The sequence below is a fragment of the Notamacropus eugenii genome, chromosome 4 (assembly GCF_028372415.1).
Source record: "Notamacropus eugenii isolate mMacEug1 chromosome 4, mMacEug1.pri_v2, whole genome shotgun sequence".
In the NCBI taxonomy this organism is placed as follows: Eukaryota; Metazoa; Chordata; class Mammalia; order Diprotodontia; family Macropodidae; genus Notamacropus; species Notamacropus eugenii.
The window spans coordinates 424,899,246-424,916,580 of record NC_092875.1 but is presented as its reverse complement, the minus strand read 5'-3'; the positions used below and the strand labels follow the sequence as shown (position 1 = coordinate 424,916,580).

At 40.6% G+C, this 17,335-nt stretch overlaps 1 protein-coding gene across 5 annotated transcripts in view; it reads right to left on the bottom strand.

Moving 5' to 3' along the window:
- NADK2 (NAD kinase 2, mitochondrial) overlaps positions 1-13,971 on the bottom strand; it is a 57,813-nt gene extending 43,842 nt beyond the window's left edge. For 3 of the 5 annotated variants that reach the window (XM_072605805.1, XM_072605806.1, XM_072605807.1), the window contains exons 1-3: positions 13,523-13,971; positions 2,274-2,362; positions 1,272-1,360 (exon numbers count right to left, since the gene is read on the bottom strand). In XM_072605805.1, coding sequence (XP_072461906.1) covers positions 1,272-1,360; positions 2,274-2,362; positions 13,523-13,846 — 502 coding nt within the window. In that variant the 5' untranslated portion in view covers positions 13,847-13,971. Of the gene's footprint in view, positions 1-1,271; positions 1,361-2,273; positions 2,363-8,217; positions 9,350-13,522 lie in introns of those variants that run through there. The other 2 variants (XM_072605808.1, XM_072605809.1) reach the window with 2 other exon arrangements.
- Positions 13,972-17,335: the final 3,364 nt, after the last annotated feature.

Here is a 17,335-nt window from a genome sequence, read left to right as displayed (position 1 = left end):
CTGGGACACAGAAGCCTTGATTTCTGTGTCTTTGCCTGATGGCAAGCATCGTTCTTCCTCATCAGAAAGGAAGGGAGGAAATGTCTGTTCTCCAAGAAAGTAGCCTTCAATAGTCTTATTTCTTTTCCCTTTTCTGGGCATTTTTCCAGCCAGTGACTTGACCTCTGAATATTCTCCTCACACCCACCTCGCCTCCTGGTCCTCCCAGCCAGTGTTTGGGGTCTGAGATTCAAATGCTGCTTCCAGCCTTAGGGCTTTTGGCGGGGGCAGGGCTGCTATTCAGTGTGAGAATTAAGTTCAGGTGGTCAGGTTGGGGCAGGGCCGCCTCTCAGGCTCAGTTCCCTCAGGGGGTTTATGCACAGACCTTCCACAATGGATCCAGGCTCCCGCCTGCTTGGGGAGCCCCTGTCTGCAGCCACCTCTCAGCTTCTACCTCCCGGGGGGGCCGAATCATGGGGGCACCCCACTCCCCTCTCGACCTGCCAAAGAGACTCTCTCACCGACCCCCGTCACCTGTGGGTGGAGGGACTTGTGTGGCCGCTGGAGATCCCATCCCTGAAGCCTGCTCGGAGCTGTTTCTCTTGGTGCCGTGGCCGCAGCAGGTCTGGGCTGGGCTGGGCTCCGCGTCTGCAGCGCGTCGGACCTTTTGCGAGAGGTTTGCAGGTCCCTCTGTGGGTGGAGGGACCTGCGTGGCAGCTGGAGATCCCGTCCCTGAAGCCCGCTCGGATCTTTTCCTCTTGGTGCCGCGGCCGCTGCAGGGCTGCCCTCAGCTCCCAGTCCCGGCGCCCAGTCCGCAGCAGGAAGGACCCCCCGCGAGAGGTTTGCAGGTCCCTCTGGGAACAGAAATCTCCCTCGCTCCAATATTCCGTGGCCTCTGGGTGCAGAATTCGCCTAGAGTTTCTCCCCTGTAGCCGTTCTGTGGGTTGTGGGTTCGGAGCTATGTGTATGTGCGTCTTTCTAGTCCGCCATCTTGGCTCCGCCCCCTCTAATTTTGTTTTTAAAAGAAAAAGTGGACATATGAAAATCCTAATTACTCCAACAAACCATTTGACTCACATTTTATGTGAAATAACTTCATTCTTTGAAAAAATATAATACAATAAAAATGCAAAATTCTCTACAAGGAACCTATGTTTTGGCTCTTAAATTGTTAAGAAGTCATAATTTCATATGACCCTGACAGCTCTACTATGCAAGGTTATGGTGTATTTTCAAATACTTTTGGCACATAAATGTTTCTATATCCCCCACCTGTCCTGTAAAAATATTACCTCCTGCAGCTATAACAGCATCTGCCCATCGAACACTCTCTTCATCATATTCTCTCCTCTTCACTAAACGAACTTCAATTCCTTCATTCCTAAAAGGTACAACAAAGTTTAATGTAAGGAACAAAATCTCACTACAATTATTATGTACTTCACTGCTTCAAATTTTCCACAATAAAACACAAAACAGCAAGGCTGAAAAGTCATCTTTTAACTATTAACTAAGGTTTGGGGACTAGTTCAACTTCCTTTAACCAACAACAATAACAACAAAAAAGACTCTTATTTATAAAATGCCACAACTGAACAGTCTGATTTTATTTTACTTCTGATCACTCTGGCATATTAAGGAAGAGGAAATCAACAAAAGGCTTACACAGTTAGAGGAGGAAAGAAAGAAGCATAAAACTTGATCAGCAGTCTCTGAATTTCAGTATGGAATGCTATTATGCTGCTGCTTCAAATAACAAACATGCAACCTCATTTAGCCATGTTACTAAATCCTAAATTTTCTATGATTTTTTACACCAGTTACATTCATATCCAATAGTTACTTAGGGTGCTGTACAATTAGAATGGTTATTTATCACCATAAACTTTTAAGAATTTTCTTCTTTTTTAGTTTCAGATTTTTTTAAATGAAAAAAATTTTGAGTTATTCCTTTTTAATATTTTTAAATGGTAGCACTAATGTAACTTTTTTTTTTTTTTTAAAGTTCACAGATCTAGTCTTTGAATTTCCAGCTGCCATCTATATTATAACTCCTCTGGCTGCCAGCCTTAAAGGACTGGACTAGGGTGAACATTAAGCAGTGAAAGGAATACTATACTACACTAAATTTAAAGTCAGAGAACTTGGGTTCAAATTCTACCTCTATAACTTACTACCTGGGTGACCTTGGATAAGCCCCTTAACTTCTCTGGGACCTAGGTCTGACAGTTTAATACACAAAAGTTTGGAAGCCCAGGAGCCAAAAAGTTATGCTAGTTTTTCATAAGTCTTACCGTAAACTATCCAGAATATGCTCCACATTTCTGGTATGAATATGGTGTCGCTCAAGTAGTCCATTGTAGCTAGATCCTTTTAGTGCAAGCTATAGAAAAAATTATCCATTACAGTATTAGAAGAAAAACATCTAAAACAAACCCAGGTGAAATATAAAACTTTTTATTCATTGCAATAAAGCCAAATTCATCTGGGGGTGGGGGGCAGGAAGAGTAGAATTTATAATTGCCCATAAAATTGAATTTAATAAATTAAAATTCAGTTTTAATACAAAGTGGACATTTACTTATATCTATAACCGAACAAAGCAACAACAAAATCTCATAACTAAGATAAACATGGGTACCTAAATCCTAGAAGTAGTTTGTCTGTTTTCTTGCTTATTTACCCCCTTTACTTTTGCTGTTGCCATTTAGAGTCCAAAAGTCACTGGTAAGTATTATATTGTGAAAAGTTTATGAAAACTGGCGAACTGAAGGCCAAAGATAAATTTCTCAAGAAATATTTAAGCATCTTTGCTACACTTCGTGATTTCTCATCCACTCACTCTTACTTTGATAAGCCTCAAAAATAATTTTAAACCTAGAACAATTTAAACCAAAACATGACTAGTGTACCTCAAGTAAATGAGACATAAAAGATATTTATTTCAATAACTTTTAACCCATTTTCTACTAATCTAGGAACAGTATGACTTCTTTTAAACTTTTTAAATAATGAGGTAATATATATGTACCTCTTTTAAAGTTATAAGGCACCATACAGCAGATGGTATTGTTTATATATTTATAACATATAATAATTAATAATTACTCAGACTAATAGTATAGCACTATTTTCGGGAATATTTTAAGATATAAAATGAAGTATTAGTTCTTAGAATAGATTAAAAGAATACTGGTAACACTAAAACATGGGATAACACTCATACCTAAAATGGACCTTAGAGATCACCTCATTCAGTCCCCTGATTTTTTTCCATGAGGAAATTGATAGTGAGAAGTTATAAGACTTGACCATAGTTACATAAGTAGTAAGCAGCAGACCATGTAAGGCCAAATGCATTATTTTGTTTCAAATTTACAGCTATCCCTAAAACCTAAGGAATGAAAGACATCTTTACCATGCATTAATCATGGTAAAAGACTCCATTTTATTAATTTCTTCACTTAATACCATGATCACCTGCTGAATTTTCAAACATGCCCTAATCTGACTTCCTGCTTTCAAATTCCTGTCACAATGTGTTTAATAGCAAAATGTCACTTTTTCCAATCATCTGACAGCAATAAGCTTTTTAAAATCATCAGAACTAGATATTTTTAACACTGTCTTACAAATAAGACAGTTCTTTTTCAGGGGGAAATTGGTGTTCTTTACAAGTAGAGGCCATGACTCATCAGATGAGTCATAAAAATGAATAATGAACAGGTCTAGTGACATTTATAAAGTGCTTTTAAATTTTATAAGGCACTTTACATATATTATCTCATTAGATTCTTACAACAGCCTGGGAGGAATCCCTATTTTGCAGATAAAGAAAGTGAAGTTTAGCGAGGTTAGTATTCAACTAGTAATTTTAAGAAGTAATACTTAAACTGGAGTCTCGACTCCAAATAGAGTGCTCTTTGCATTGCATCACAATTTCTCACCAGGTTGCTTAGTTTTGGGTGAGACTGTATCCAGATACAGATCAAATACCAATTAGCAAGAATGGTCTTATTAATGACTCCTAAAGTTCTTTCCAATGCTGAAATTTTTTGCTGTCATCAATAACATGGAGCAAAATGTAGGGTGAATCTTGGGACTGACCGATCACTTTTTCCACTTATTTAACACAGAAAAATGAAGAGATCATCTAGAATGAAAGATTACCAAATTATTTCCAAATGGTAGAAATCTCAACAGAGACAACATAGTAATGGCCAAACTGTTACTATGAATTAACTATGTGACCTAGATTTACTGGAACTTTCACCCTTAAGGAAATAATCAACATTTATTAAGGTATTGTACTTTATAAAATGCTGGATAAAGATTCTTCAAAGCAGTAACAACAATAAAGACACTGAAGGAGATGATTAACACAGGTGACAGCAAACTGCCATCTTAAATTATCCAAGGATTGTCTTTCTTAGCACAAATAACAAAGTGACTACATTTCTTTGTATCATGATGCTCCCTTGACGCTCTCCCAGTATGAAGTTTTTTTAAATCACCTCATTATCAGTATTAAATCACACAAAAAAATCACTAAACAGAGTACTATTTCGGGCAATGAATACTGAATGTAGACAACAGGAAATACAAGAATATGCAGAAAATAAACTATCAGCAAATTTAAGAGAATATACCTGAGTTCCCACCATCTGCCCATTAGGTTTTTGATAAAATGTACTTGCTACCTACATAAGGAAAGAAATAGGCTAATGATAACTAAGGGAATAATTTGGGAATGTGTCACTAAGGAACCATAGGTCTTTGAAAAAGTCACTTTATTTTCTGTATCTATAAACTGAGAGGGGGAAAAAATCTGTCCGATCTACTTCTCGGGTTGTTGTGAAGAAAAAGTGGATGACAGATGCAAAAACATGAAAGAAATACCTGATCCAGGAATAGCATGGTTAACAAATGTTTAATGCAGGCGAAGAGTAAGATCTAGCTATCCACTACTCTATCAAAATTGGTTGCCCGGAACCCTTTAATAACAAAGTATGACACAGAACAAAATGTTCTAGATAACTAGTAAGAGATTACCTCTTTAAGCACCAAAGCACTTTAAAAAAAAACAAAACCTTTATAACCAATTTTTTACTCGAGTTCTTCTAAAAAGATTATGATATACTTCTCTGTCTCCTCATGGGGCTTATACTAAATACAGTTTAACTTTGATTTTTAAACTCTGCATTAATGGAAAGATTCTGCAACACTGGGCAAATGACACTGTACTTCTCTAATAAATCTCAGCTTCTATTTCCTCATCCGGAAAATGGAGTTCATTATATTTAAATAAATATATAATGTATAATAAACATATAAATATAAATAAATATACTTAAGCTGAAATTTACTTAGCAATCCTTTTTGTTGTCAGACTAGAGCCATCAATTCTTACTTTTATCTATGGGAACACCATGTATGTGTATATGCACACACATGTATATGTATACAGATGTATATGCATGCATGTATGTGCATGTACATACATATAAAACTATCTCCATTCCCTAACAGCAATCATAACTGCTCCAGATTACCTTATTCCTGGCTTCTAATCTGCCTGGGCTTGAACGTACACAATCAAACTTTATAGAATTGCAAAATACCCCAAAAGCAATTAGTTAAGAAAATGGGAAAATACATTTTTTCAAGGGTATGAAGACTTACAACTGAAGTACTTGACGAAAATAACTAAAATTTCAAATGCTTCTGACATGAACTTCATGTTTACACGTTTTTGCAGTTGTAGGATCAAGTAAAGAAAAAAGTGACTGAACATACTTGGTACACTTACGACATTATCACAGAAGTCCTGTCCAAAATACTCTAAAACCTGTTGTTTTAACAAATTATCTTTTGTTCTTGAAGAAAAGTTATCTACTTTGTTACTATGCAAGTAATGATAATCCTAGAGGTGGTAGATGATTAAACTACTGCCTTAGTAGAAGTTAGATACTTAGATGCTCATTAATAAATTACTAAGCGATGCTGTAAATGGTACTTTTTAGTAACCTAAAAAGTTAATTGACTTTTAAACATAGTATTTAGCTTAATCTAAGTCGCAAGTTACTCAGCCAGAATGATCAGGCTCAACATACTAAATTCTAAAAATATCTACTCATATTTTATTTTCCACACTGCGATGGGTAATGTTCCCTGATGATTTTGTTTTTTAGACTTATCAATTTAAATTCTTAAATCTGTACTTCCCTATTAGAATTCAGGTATCATTCCTGGCTGCCATGGTATTCAGACAATGTAAAAAGTCCTAAAGGAAAGCCTCAAACCCATGAGATAAGTCAGGAAATGAACAAAATGAGAAGCCAAAAGAGGCTGCGCTCCACACTAAGGGAGGGACTAGTCACATTAAAGAGACCTTGGATCACCTGAAAGTTAGATCACTTCTGTGAATAAGATGTTTCTAGGTGAAGATTTATTCATTCTAACATCTGGAACTGAGTCCAGTTTTCCCCTTCCTTTGGAGAGCTTTCTGGGAGTGTGGGGGGAGGGGGGGAAACTCACTTAATTGACACCAAGGCTGCTAGGTTTGCTGGGTGGATTCAAAAGAGGAGAAACAAATACAAAGATATAGATAGTTCACAAAACCATTTCTCAAAAGTTTTCCATCTAAAAAAAAAGTTTTCCATCTTACCAATAAAGAAAAATATGGTATTTACCAACTACTTTCCTTTCATTTTTAGTAGGGAAGCAAGTCTTCTAGGTTGAAGCAGGGTTGGCCTGAATTGTATAAGATAATTTAAGGGGCTCCAAAATCTCATCACCAATCTTCCCTACACTGATCATTTCCATTAAGCAGTCAATCCTTTATATCCTAGAAATTACACTGGTAATGAGCTATTAAAGAATGACCCATTAATGTGGAAATCTATTTTATCTTACAGAAAAATAGGAGAGGAAGGGGATAAGAGGGAGGAGGAGGGATTAAGGGCTGGCTGATAGAAGAGAAGGAAGATTGGGAGAAGTAAAAGTAAGAAGCAAACTACTTTTGAGAATGGGCAGGGTGAAAGTAGAAAGGGAGTAGGATAAACAGGAGAAAAACAGGATGGAAGGAAATACATAGTTGGTAATTATTACCATAAAAAAATATGGCAAGTTTCTCAAACAATTTCGTATGAGGATCAACTGTGAATGACTTAGCTATTCTCAGCAATACAATGATCCAAAAAAATTCTGTAGGATTTATAACAGGTGCTGTCCATCTCCAAAGAAAGAACTGATGGAGTGTGAAGGCAGATCAAAGATACTTTCTCTCTGTGTGTTTTTTTTTGTCTGTGTTTTCCTTCACAGCATGAATTACATGGAAATGACATTTTGCATGACTGCATATTGTATAACCTATATCAAATTGCTTACTCTCAATGAGAGAAAAGGGGAGGGAGGGAAGAATTTGGAACGCAAAATTTGAAAAGAATGTTAAATTTGTTTTTATGTGTAATTGGAAAAAATCATTAAATTTTTTTAAATCACCCATTAAAATGCAGATACATGCCTGTAGAAGGGGACAACTACTTAAATTTAAATCAACTAACACTTGGTGAGTATTTAACTGTAAAGTTTTGGGAGATTTAAAAACAAAAGCTTAAACAGTCCAGAAGGCAAGAAGATACACAGGATTTAGAAAGAATGTTGATAAGAGATGCAACAGTGATAGTGAATGTTGCCTACTGCTAGCTGGGTCTATATGAAAGCTAAATACAAACACACTCAGTGCATAACATAATACAATAGGGTGAGAAACTACAGAAACAGAGCCACAATATATCCATTCTGTGCAATAGGAACCGAAGACAACAAAGTGCCTGGGTCCACAGAACACAAGCTTGCTTACTACTCAAGGAAATGGCAATAATCAGCGTGTCTAATGATGGGAGCACTCTACTAGTAACAATTGCTAAATGACTTCATCTCTATACTCATTTTAGGAACACATGATCAAATATCCTAATTCTGAAATAAGACTTTCTTCAGCTTCACAAAAATTTAAATTCCATTTAATATGAAGGGCGTGAAAATGGGAAATAGGTAATATATGTACATTTATGGTTTCTAAATGCCAAGTAGCTTGGTTAAAAGACCTACTTATATTACAACTATAATCCTAACAATCTACATGTGTGTAACCCATAGGTCCAGGGCTATAAATGACGAGGTCTGACCTACAGGGCTGCCTCAAAAGAACAACATTCTCCTTGGTTCACTTACCCTGAGCAATCTCCCAATGTTCCAATCAAATGTTCCACAAATCTGGTTAACAGGGTTCCCAGCTGCAGTGTCAATCAATATTCAGGACAACAATTAATATCAGATAAAGGGCAGCTTTTATTTCATGTCATACAGTAGGCAAAAAAGGACTCACAAGAACCCATAAACAGATAAGGAAAATACAAAAAGCACTCCCAGTTAGCTAATAATCAAATAATGCAATTCTTGTTCCTCCCAAGTAGATTCCTGGAGTTTGACTAGACCACCACCCTATGGTTTGGATATCTTAGAAAGTAAAAACCCTTCAAGTGGCCAGCAGAACAATACCTGGACATTCTGGTGAAATTCCTCTTTCTCCTAAGACTGATAGTGCCATCCTGTGGTTTAAAAATCTACTACACTGCCACCTCTGTCCTCCTACCCCACTCCAAAGCAAACACACTTAGGGGGCTGCTAAATAAGTAATATTCCTCCTACCACTGGACCTCTGTCTGAATCACTCATGGGACTCTCAAGCAGCTACCCCATGATATACTTTTAATCTCTTACTTCTCCAGTTATAAGGTGGTTTTGTTGGGGAGGTGGGGGCTGAAGGAAGGGTGGAGAGAAACGTCATGGATCATCCATTCCTCTCCCCAAGGATTCTCATTACAAACCCTCAGTCTTGATGAATCTCTCAAAGAGGGCACTACCCAAGAAACCACCCTCTCTTCTTTCATTACAATATTATCCTTCGACACTATCTTTTGGAACAATCACAAATATACCTCTACCATGTATAGGATATGTGAGGGCAGGTAGAAAGAAATCTCCCTCTCTCATCAGCTATATTCTCTGCAGGCTTTCTCTTATAGGCCAGCACAAGGAATGACTATTCTGACAGTAGTTAATCCTCCAGAATGGTAGCCCAAGAGGTACTCCAAACTACTCAGTTCGTCCCAGCAATGCCCCAATGGCTGAGATCTAATCTTATGGTGGCATTTGTTTCAACAAGGTACCACTGGGCATATATACTTAATAAGAAGAAAGAGAAATAACCAAAAGTCGAAATCAGTGGTTCTCAAATTTGGTCCCAGGATCCTTTACACTCTTAAATTTTTGAGGACCTCTTCAGACTCTTAAAATACTTTGAGAATTCCAAAGAGCTTTTTTTTATGTAAAATATATCTATCAGTATTTATCGTATTAGAAATTAAAACTGATAATTTTAAAAGTATTTTAAAATAACAAAAAATAAGTCATTAGTTAAACGCAAATATCAAATAAAAACAAATTTTCCAAAATAAAAAAGTTTACAAAAAGAAAGAGACTATTTTACATACTTTTGCCAATCTCTTTAATGTGTGGCTTAATAGAAGGCAGCTGGAGTCTCATATCTGACTCTACATTCAATTTGTTGAGAAGTTCTTTTGGTTGAAGTATATGAAGAAAATCTCAAGCTTCACAAAAATGTGTAGTTGGAAAAAGGAAGAGTATTTCAATAGTCAAATAATATCTTAGTATTATTATGAGAAAAGTCTTCACCTCGAGGACCCTCTGAAATGATCTTAGGGACCCCAAAGGTCCACAAACCACACTTTGAGAATCACTGGTAATTAAACTCAAACTGATGAAGAGAACTTCCCTGATCAACTACTCTTCAATAAACAAATTATAATGATGATTTCATTAGGCCAGATTGCATCTTTTACATAAACGTCTTACATTCCCAACACAAGCAAGTTACTAATGATCTGAAAAAAAAGACATTACAACAAGGCAACTTCGTTGTATGACAAAGTCAAATTCATAAAATTAGATTTCTACAATCTAAATTGGCATACTCCCCCATTTCAAGAGGCCTAAGAAATCTAGGGAAAATCATGTTCACAGTGATAAAAAAAAAAAAAAAAAGAGAGAGAGAGGGGAGGGCTAATCTATATATAACTAAAAGGAAGGAGAAAAGTGAATGTAGAAGAGAGAATAATAACCTCACATTTACACAGTACTTTGTTAACAAAACATTTTCCTCACAATAATTTTAAGGTAGGTAAAAGAATACTGTCCCCATTTCACAAAATGAAAAGCAGACTAAGAGATTATGCACCTTGCTCAGTCATACAATTAGGTCATACAAGTAGTAAAGTATCTAATTCTATCTCCAATCAATATCTTCTTCTAAAGTCTTTTGACAGAAATGAAAAAGACTAGCTCATGCTTATCTATAACTAGTAGATTAAGAAATCTGTTAATTAACTTTGTTTATTTTAACCCTCTTATTTTATTTCCATGCAGTTCCTAAGAATAAAAATCCTTAGAGTGCCTTTTAAAAAAGGTTTATATTTCAAAGACAGCAGAGTAGGGGAGCTTTTCAGGAAAGCTCTGAATTAAACCTCAAAGAATCCAGGTGGAAAAGTGGGTAGTTCATCAGCACAAAAAATAAACGGGTAACCCTAGTGACCACAAGGAAAAAAAAAAACACCATAGACTACAGAAAACCACCCCTCTCTCTAGGAAAGTAACACCTATAGTAAACACAAAAAACCATGGAAGGGATTTCAGCATGTAATGGCCTTCTTATACTTTCCCTCTCCAAATTCATATTTTTAGAAATGATCCAATGGGAACAACTAGGAGATGACATCTATTATTATTTTTTAAATTATATTAGACCTTTTTGTGAGCTACTGAAGCTCTCTACCCACAGCAGCAGCAACAGAATTAAGCCAACAATTAGTTGGTCATTCCCTTCACCTACAAAAGATAGAGAACAACCTACAGCTGGGAGTCACTCCAATTCTGTTGATTTCCCTATGCCTTTACCCTAATCTGCCAGTAAATTTTCTTCTATAGCACTATAATCTGATTTTTCTTCTCATTCAACACACATACTTTGCCTATTCCTGATCTCCAGCCAAAGAATCATTCCTATCCAGTTGAATTGTACTACTAACCTTATCTTACACTAAACAAGAGAGACACTGAGAACTGGTACAAAAAGCTGGTAGTTTAATATGAACAACCAAAAGGGGTACTACCTAAGAGTTATATGATTTATTTTGTAGGTCAGGAATCTTTACTTACAGTTCTTTTAAACATAAAACTTTGCCTATTAAAGAAGCTTCTTCAATTCTCTCATTTCTTTAATCTCTCCTGAAAAGTACCTAGTAGGTAATCATATTTTTAAAGAATGTTTCTCAACGTTTTCAAAGTTGTGTTAGAGGTTCAGGTGATTCTCATTCAGACAACTAAAAATACGCATATGACCTTTAAAGTACAAAAAAAAAAAAAGTAGAGTTAACAATTTCTTTGGATCATTCAGCAGGGAATACAACACGAAACAACTTCAACAAAAAGGGAGTTTAACAATTTGGGAAGAAATTTCACATGTACACTCTCCCTTGTCCAAAAACAAAATCTCAGGTGCAGTGGAAATACACAGGATTTGGACTCAGAGGGACAAGGCTGAAATCCTCACATTTGTCACATATGTGACCTTGGGCAAATCATTTAACCTCACTGGACCTTAGCTTGCTTCTCTAGAAACTGAGAGAGTTGAACTAGTTCCCCTCTGAGAACTGTGCCAGCTCTAAATCTGACCTTGAGATCCAATATCACTTTTTTAGGGTCTCTCTGCTTTCTTCAAGACAAATACAGAAACTCATCCAATTCCGTCGTGGCATTTACTCTTCACATTTTCTACCAACTACTTTCTTTAAGTGATGAGGAAGAGAAAATGTGCATTTAAATCTTCAGTATTTGAGGAAAATACTAACTATTGAAACATTATTCCCTTCATTATATTTCTCCTAAGACATGGTGCCTTACGGACATACAGCACTAACTAAAAGTGACAATAAAAGCATGCAAATACGGAAAGCTACATAAGCTGAGTAATGAAGCAAACATTTAGGTGCTATCCAAACAAAATTCTCATCCAAGTTGGCAACAAAAACAACTGAGTCAAAGAGTAAGCATTTTATTTCCAGTGTTTCTAATTAACTGATAAAATACATACTTTGCTTAATACTAAAAAAAGGTGACTAATTGTAAAAATGTTTCTATGAAAATAACACTTCATAGAAAGAGCCCCCAAAAGTCAAGACACTCACAGCTACACAGTTAGTGGTGTGTCATTCAACAACGACAGAGGACAATCGAGGAGCAGCTTTAGTTACTGTGCTTAACATCCCAGTACACCTCAGTCAGCAAACTTTTTTAAGTGCTTAACACGCGTCACGCACAGGGCTGAGTGAAGGGGACACAAAGAAAGGCAAAAACAGTATCCCTGCCCTCCAGGAAATAAGATTCTCATGATCGAGATAACCTCCAAGCCATCTGGTACATACAAGATACATACAGAGTAAATGGGAAATACTCTCAGAGGGAAGACACTATCAGTAGGGGAGAGGAGAGGACTTGGAAAAGCTCCTTCATCTAGAGGAGAGTTGTGGGAATTGGAAAGGATAAGCTCCATCTCTCAGCACTGATTTAAGAGTTTAGTTTCAATGTTTACAATTTCGTGATGCATCTACATTTTTTTCCTGTATTGGAAGACCTCACAATTCTTTTAATTTTTCTGCACTTTAGCCCTATCCTTTTGAAAATGTTAAGGAAATATTCAAAATGTATCTTTTCTTCTTTTACAATGCCAAAAACCCTAGGATGCCAAGTGCCTTAAAGGCACTGACAGAGCCCGCAGGGCATGAACCTGCCCATTCCAGCGTTAAAATGGACCCACCCAGGCCGCTAGCAGGCCTGGAGGACTCCCCAGCGGAAGGGGGTGTGTCTGCTGCCCCAAATCGACACCCGCAGGGCCGCCAGGAACGCCACGGGGGCCAAATTTCACCAGGCTCGAGCAGAACCCTAGCTACCCAAGCTATCCCTGCCCCCAAGTCCGGTCTCGGTCCCTGGGGCTTGAATTTGGGCGCACTAGCCGAGCTCCTCGCCGGCTCGCTGCCCTCCAGCGACACGGGACAGTCCGCAAGGACTCTCGGAAAGACTGCCACCCGACCCACGGACCGCGGGAGGGCAGCAGGTGCCAACATCGGGATGGAGAGGAGCTCCGAGGGAGCTGCAGGCTGCGGAAGGCCGGACGAGTCGCCTCTCCAACACTCAGACAGACAGACACAGACACAGACACACACACGCACGCACACGAGCCTCTCTCCAGTACACACACCAGGCTCGCCCGGGGGAGGCAGCGCGCCTGAGCACGAAGAGCGGCCCGGGGGCCGGGGGGCTCCGGGGCCGAGGCCGCTCGGGCTCTCCCGTCCCCCGCGCGCAGTCAGTCCCGGCGGGGGTGGGGGCGGCCCGGGGGGCTCACCAGCTGCTTCAGGTCCTCCTCCGACAGCTCCGCGTAGCGGTACCGCTGCTGCTCGAACTCGTAGCGGGTGGTCTTGGCCACGACCACGACCCGGGCCGGGCGGAACCCGCCGGCAGGGCAGCCGCTGCCGCCCTCCAGCTCGCGGGCTTGGCCGTGCCGCCCGTGCCCCAGGTGCCGCCGGCCTCCGCCTCCAACGCCGCCGAGCCCGGGCCCCGCGCTCTCCGCCGGAACTCCCCCCAACGGACACCGCCGCGCCGTTGGGGCCGCCCGGCTCCCCGCCACGCAACGGCAGCTGCACAGCAGGAAGCCTCGATAGCAAGTCATTGTCCGTCCGCTCGCCGGGAGCTCGGGAGCCGTTGGCGCCCCCTCCCCCCACGGCGGGAGCCCGGGCCGGGGCGTGCGCTCGTCCCCGGAGCCCCAGCCGCCGCCACGGCCGCCGCCAGCTTCGCTCCGGCCGGGGAGGGGTTAAATAGAGGAGGCGATGGGGGTCGGCGGGAGGGAGCGTGCGCGGCCCTGAGTCCCGGGGGAGGAAGAGACGTGCCGCGACGTGACCGGGGGCGGGGCGCGGGATTGGGAAAAGATAGGAGGCGGTGGAAGAAAGCCCGAGGAGCGAGAGCTTTGGCGGGCGGCGTCCGTCGGTTTGTTTGTTTGTACAGGCCTCGGCTACGCCTGCGCCGACTTCTCCTTATCGCGGCGCCCTTCTGGACGCACCGGGCCGCCACGCCCCTTCCCCCTCCGCCCCGCCTTCCCGCTCCACCCTGCGGGCCAATCCGATCTTACTGCGGCTCACTCCCACCCCTCCGAGCTGCAGCGGGAAAGAGGATTGGCCAGAGACCTGGGGGTGGGGCCGTCTGTCTGGGGAGCTCGGGAAGCCCGCCGGGAGGAATCCAGCTGGAACTGGTCTGGGGTAGAGAAGGCGTGGCCGCAGTTGTGGGTGGGGCGAGGTCTGGTGGACACGCCCCTCCCGCCCCTGGACCACCCAGCCCTGGACGCCGTTCCTTTCCTTCGTTGGTAATCACCTGCCGCGGTGGTGGGCTGGCCAGGACAGTTACGCGTTGGAAGAGAGCCCGGTCTCCCATGATGGGGAGGCAGCCAGAGGGATGGACTGGGAGGCGGACACCACCTCTGATGTTAACGAGCTGCGCGCATGGAAAGTCACCGAACCTCTGAGCATCCACAAAACGGATTCTCGTGAGGCTCGTGGGAGACAACACGACTGTCAGGGACCTTAGAATACACCTTCCTTGAAGCTGGACTGGAATGGTTGCGGCTACTCCACTTTGGAGGTGGAGGACTTGCGTTCAGATTCTGCTTGTCCTCCTCGTTACCTGTGAGCCTTGGGCGAGTCGTAGCTCCTCTGAGTGTTGATCAGGGGGAGCAAAAAGCAGACATCCTCCGGCTGGAGCATCCCCCCTGACGGGCTGAGTCCGCACACTGGTCACTGAGGTTCCGTGCCTCACGGCTTACTGCTTTGGGGGGGACGCACAAAAGACTGGGGGTCTCGTGATCTGGTGTGCTGAGCCATTAAGCCAGGAGTGGCCCACTGGATGGACTGTTCTCTGACTCTGTGTCCAGCCAGGGTCAACCCACTTCAGTATCTGGAAGGATTTGAGTTGAATCTTTTATATTTTAAAATCTCATTCAAGGTACTCACCCTTCCCACTCTTCCCTGAAGATTAAGAAAGGACAGTTTCAGATAATCTCCTATGTGCAAATCCTAGAATCCCTTCCCCCTCATCTCATTTCATGAACTCACAGATATAATATATATACCTTCATACATAAATACAACTAAGACTGGAGGGGATGATAAAGGTGCACTTCCATCACAGGCTATTCCCTTGGGGATTGGATATTACCAGCTTAGACGGTGTCAAGTACAGACTGGTAGGGAGTGTAAAAGTCCTGTCTAGAGGACCAGTTTAAGATTAGCTGGGCATATAGCCTTGAAAGAAATACGTATTACAAGGTGATTGGTCTGAAATAATGGATTGAAATAAAGCATAATTTGAAGAGACAGAAGTACTACATTAATAATTAAGAAAAATTTACTGGTTCTAAATAGAATGGTTAGATTGCCTAGAGTTTGAGTAGGAAGGGACCTCAAAAGTCATCTAGTTTAACATATACCTGAACAAAAATTCTCTCTACAAGAAGGGATCATTCAGCTTTTGCTTGAAGACCTCCACTGAGAAAGAACCCAGTACCTACAATGGTGGATGAATAATTTCAAATGAAGTAATCATTAACATCTACAATAACCCTTATAGTTGTTAACTTAAAAAAATTTTAACATGTCCTTTTGCTGCAGTCAGTTGCTTTTCATTATTTTACATTGACTTCACAGGATTTTGACATATTACTTGTCTTCATTATGAAGCTACCAATCCCATCCAATATGTCCCTTTGTTTGACCTATGACCAAAGTGTACCTTTGACAAACAATCCATTTTTCCAAGGTTAGCCTTTATTATAGCCTACAAGTTTTCAATGTGGCTTAATTCAGGTGAGGTCTCAGGCCATTGAATGAAGCATAATTATTTCCATTCCTTGAATACATTTTTTTAAGCATTTATGTAGTACAAAGACAAATTCCACAGCTATGTTTTAAAATTTCTATAATTCATGAATAATTCTGCTTTTCAGCCTATCAATGTTTTTTTAGAGTTCACATTTACTCAATAGAGTCAAAACTTCCTGCCCACACAAAGTAAATTCTCAAAACTTTGGGAGTGGGGAGAGGGAGGAGGAGGATGTAGATGTTTTACAATCTAATGAAGGTATCTAGAGATTATAAGATTACCCGGGGTTTTTTTTTGACTAGGGTTTTGGTATAGACTTTAATTTTAAAAAGTGACTTTCATCAATGGAATTTCATGAGCAAAATGACCAATTTCCAGTTTTTAATTCTCTAGCTTTTGTGGAGTTTTTGCCCATGCCAAGGTGGTTGTTGTTTTTTATCACAGCAGCAGCTATTTTTAATTGATCTCCTCGTTGTTCTTCCAACTTCAGGATGCATATGTTGCATGAGAGAGGAATCACCAAGCCCTCTTCCTTAACCCCTTTTCCCAACTGCCAAACCTTCTGAAGATAATTTTTATTTTCTGAGGATTAGTTTTATTTGATAGCACCAATTTGTGCACTCTTTCATTTTTGACTGTACTTTCCTTTGAACTTCAGTGTGACTGATCTTGATTCTTTGAGGATTCAAATGATATTTGCAACTCTTGATTTCCCCCCACCAACAGTTACTGAAGCATCATCTTTAAACACTAAAACTTTTGCACATTTCCATGTTGTAATATGCCTCCTTTGATACCCCAGAATTAAAAACAACAAATGAGAGCAAGACTGCATGTGTATGTGAAGGAATATTTCATATCCCTTGAATAAAGTAAGTTCACTCTGTCCTTTTGGTGACCTCTCAAGGAATATAACATATGTGAGTTGGCCATGTATTAATGTTCTGGGAACTAGCCACTCCCGGAACACATAGATAATACTTGGAAGATTTGGCTAATCCTCCCAGTATATGATTAAATAACTTATATCTTGTGGCCCCCGTATGATATTTCCTTGATGGACAAAACCTGTATTCCCATGGCCATGTTCCTGACCAGCTTGGAACAGTGTGCGGAGCCGTTGGCAAAAAGCCTTCTTTGTCTAGGTCCCTATAAACTCTTCTTGCTTAGTGTAAGTCCTCGGAATCTCACCCATGGAGAGGACGGTCTGCCTGGGACCACTTGCTCCCAATTCAGACCCTGAAAGCTGTATCCTGGGATTCCCCAGCTGAGAAAATTCAGGTGTTGGTGC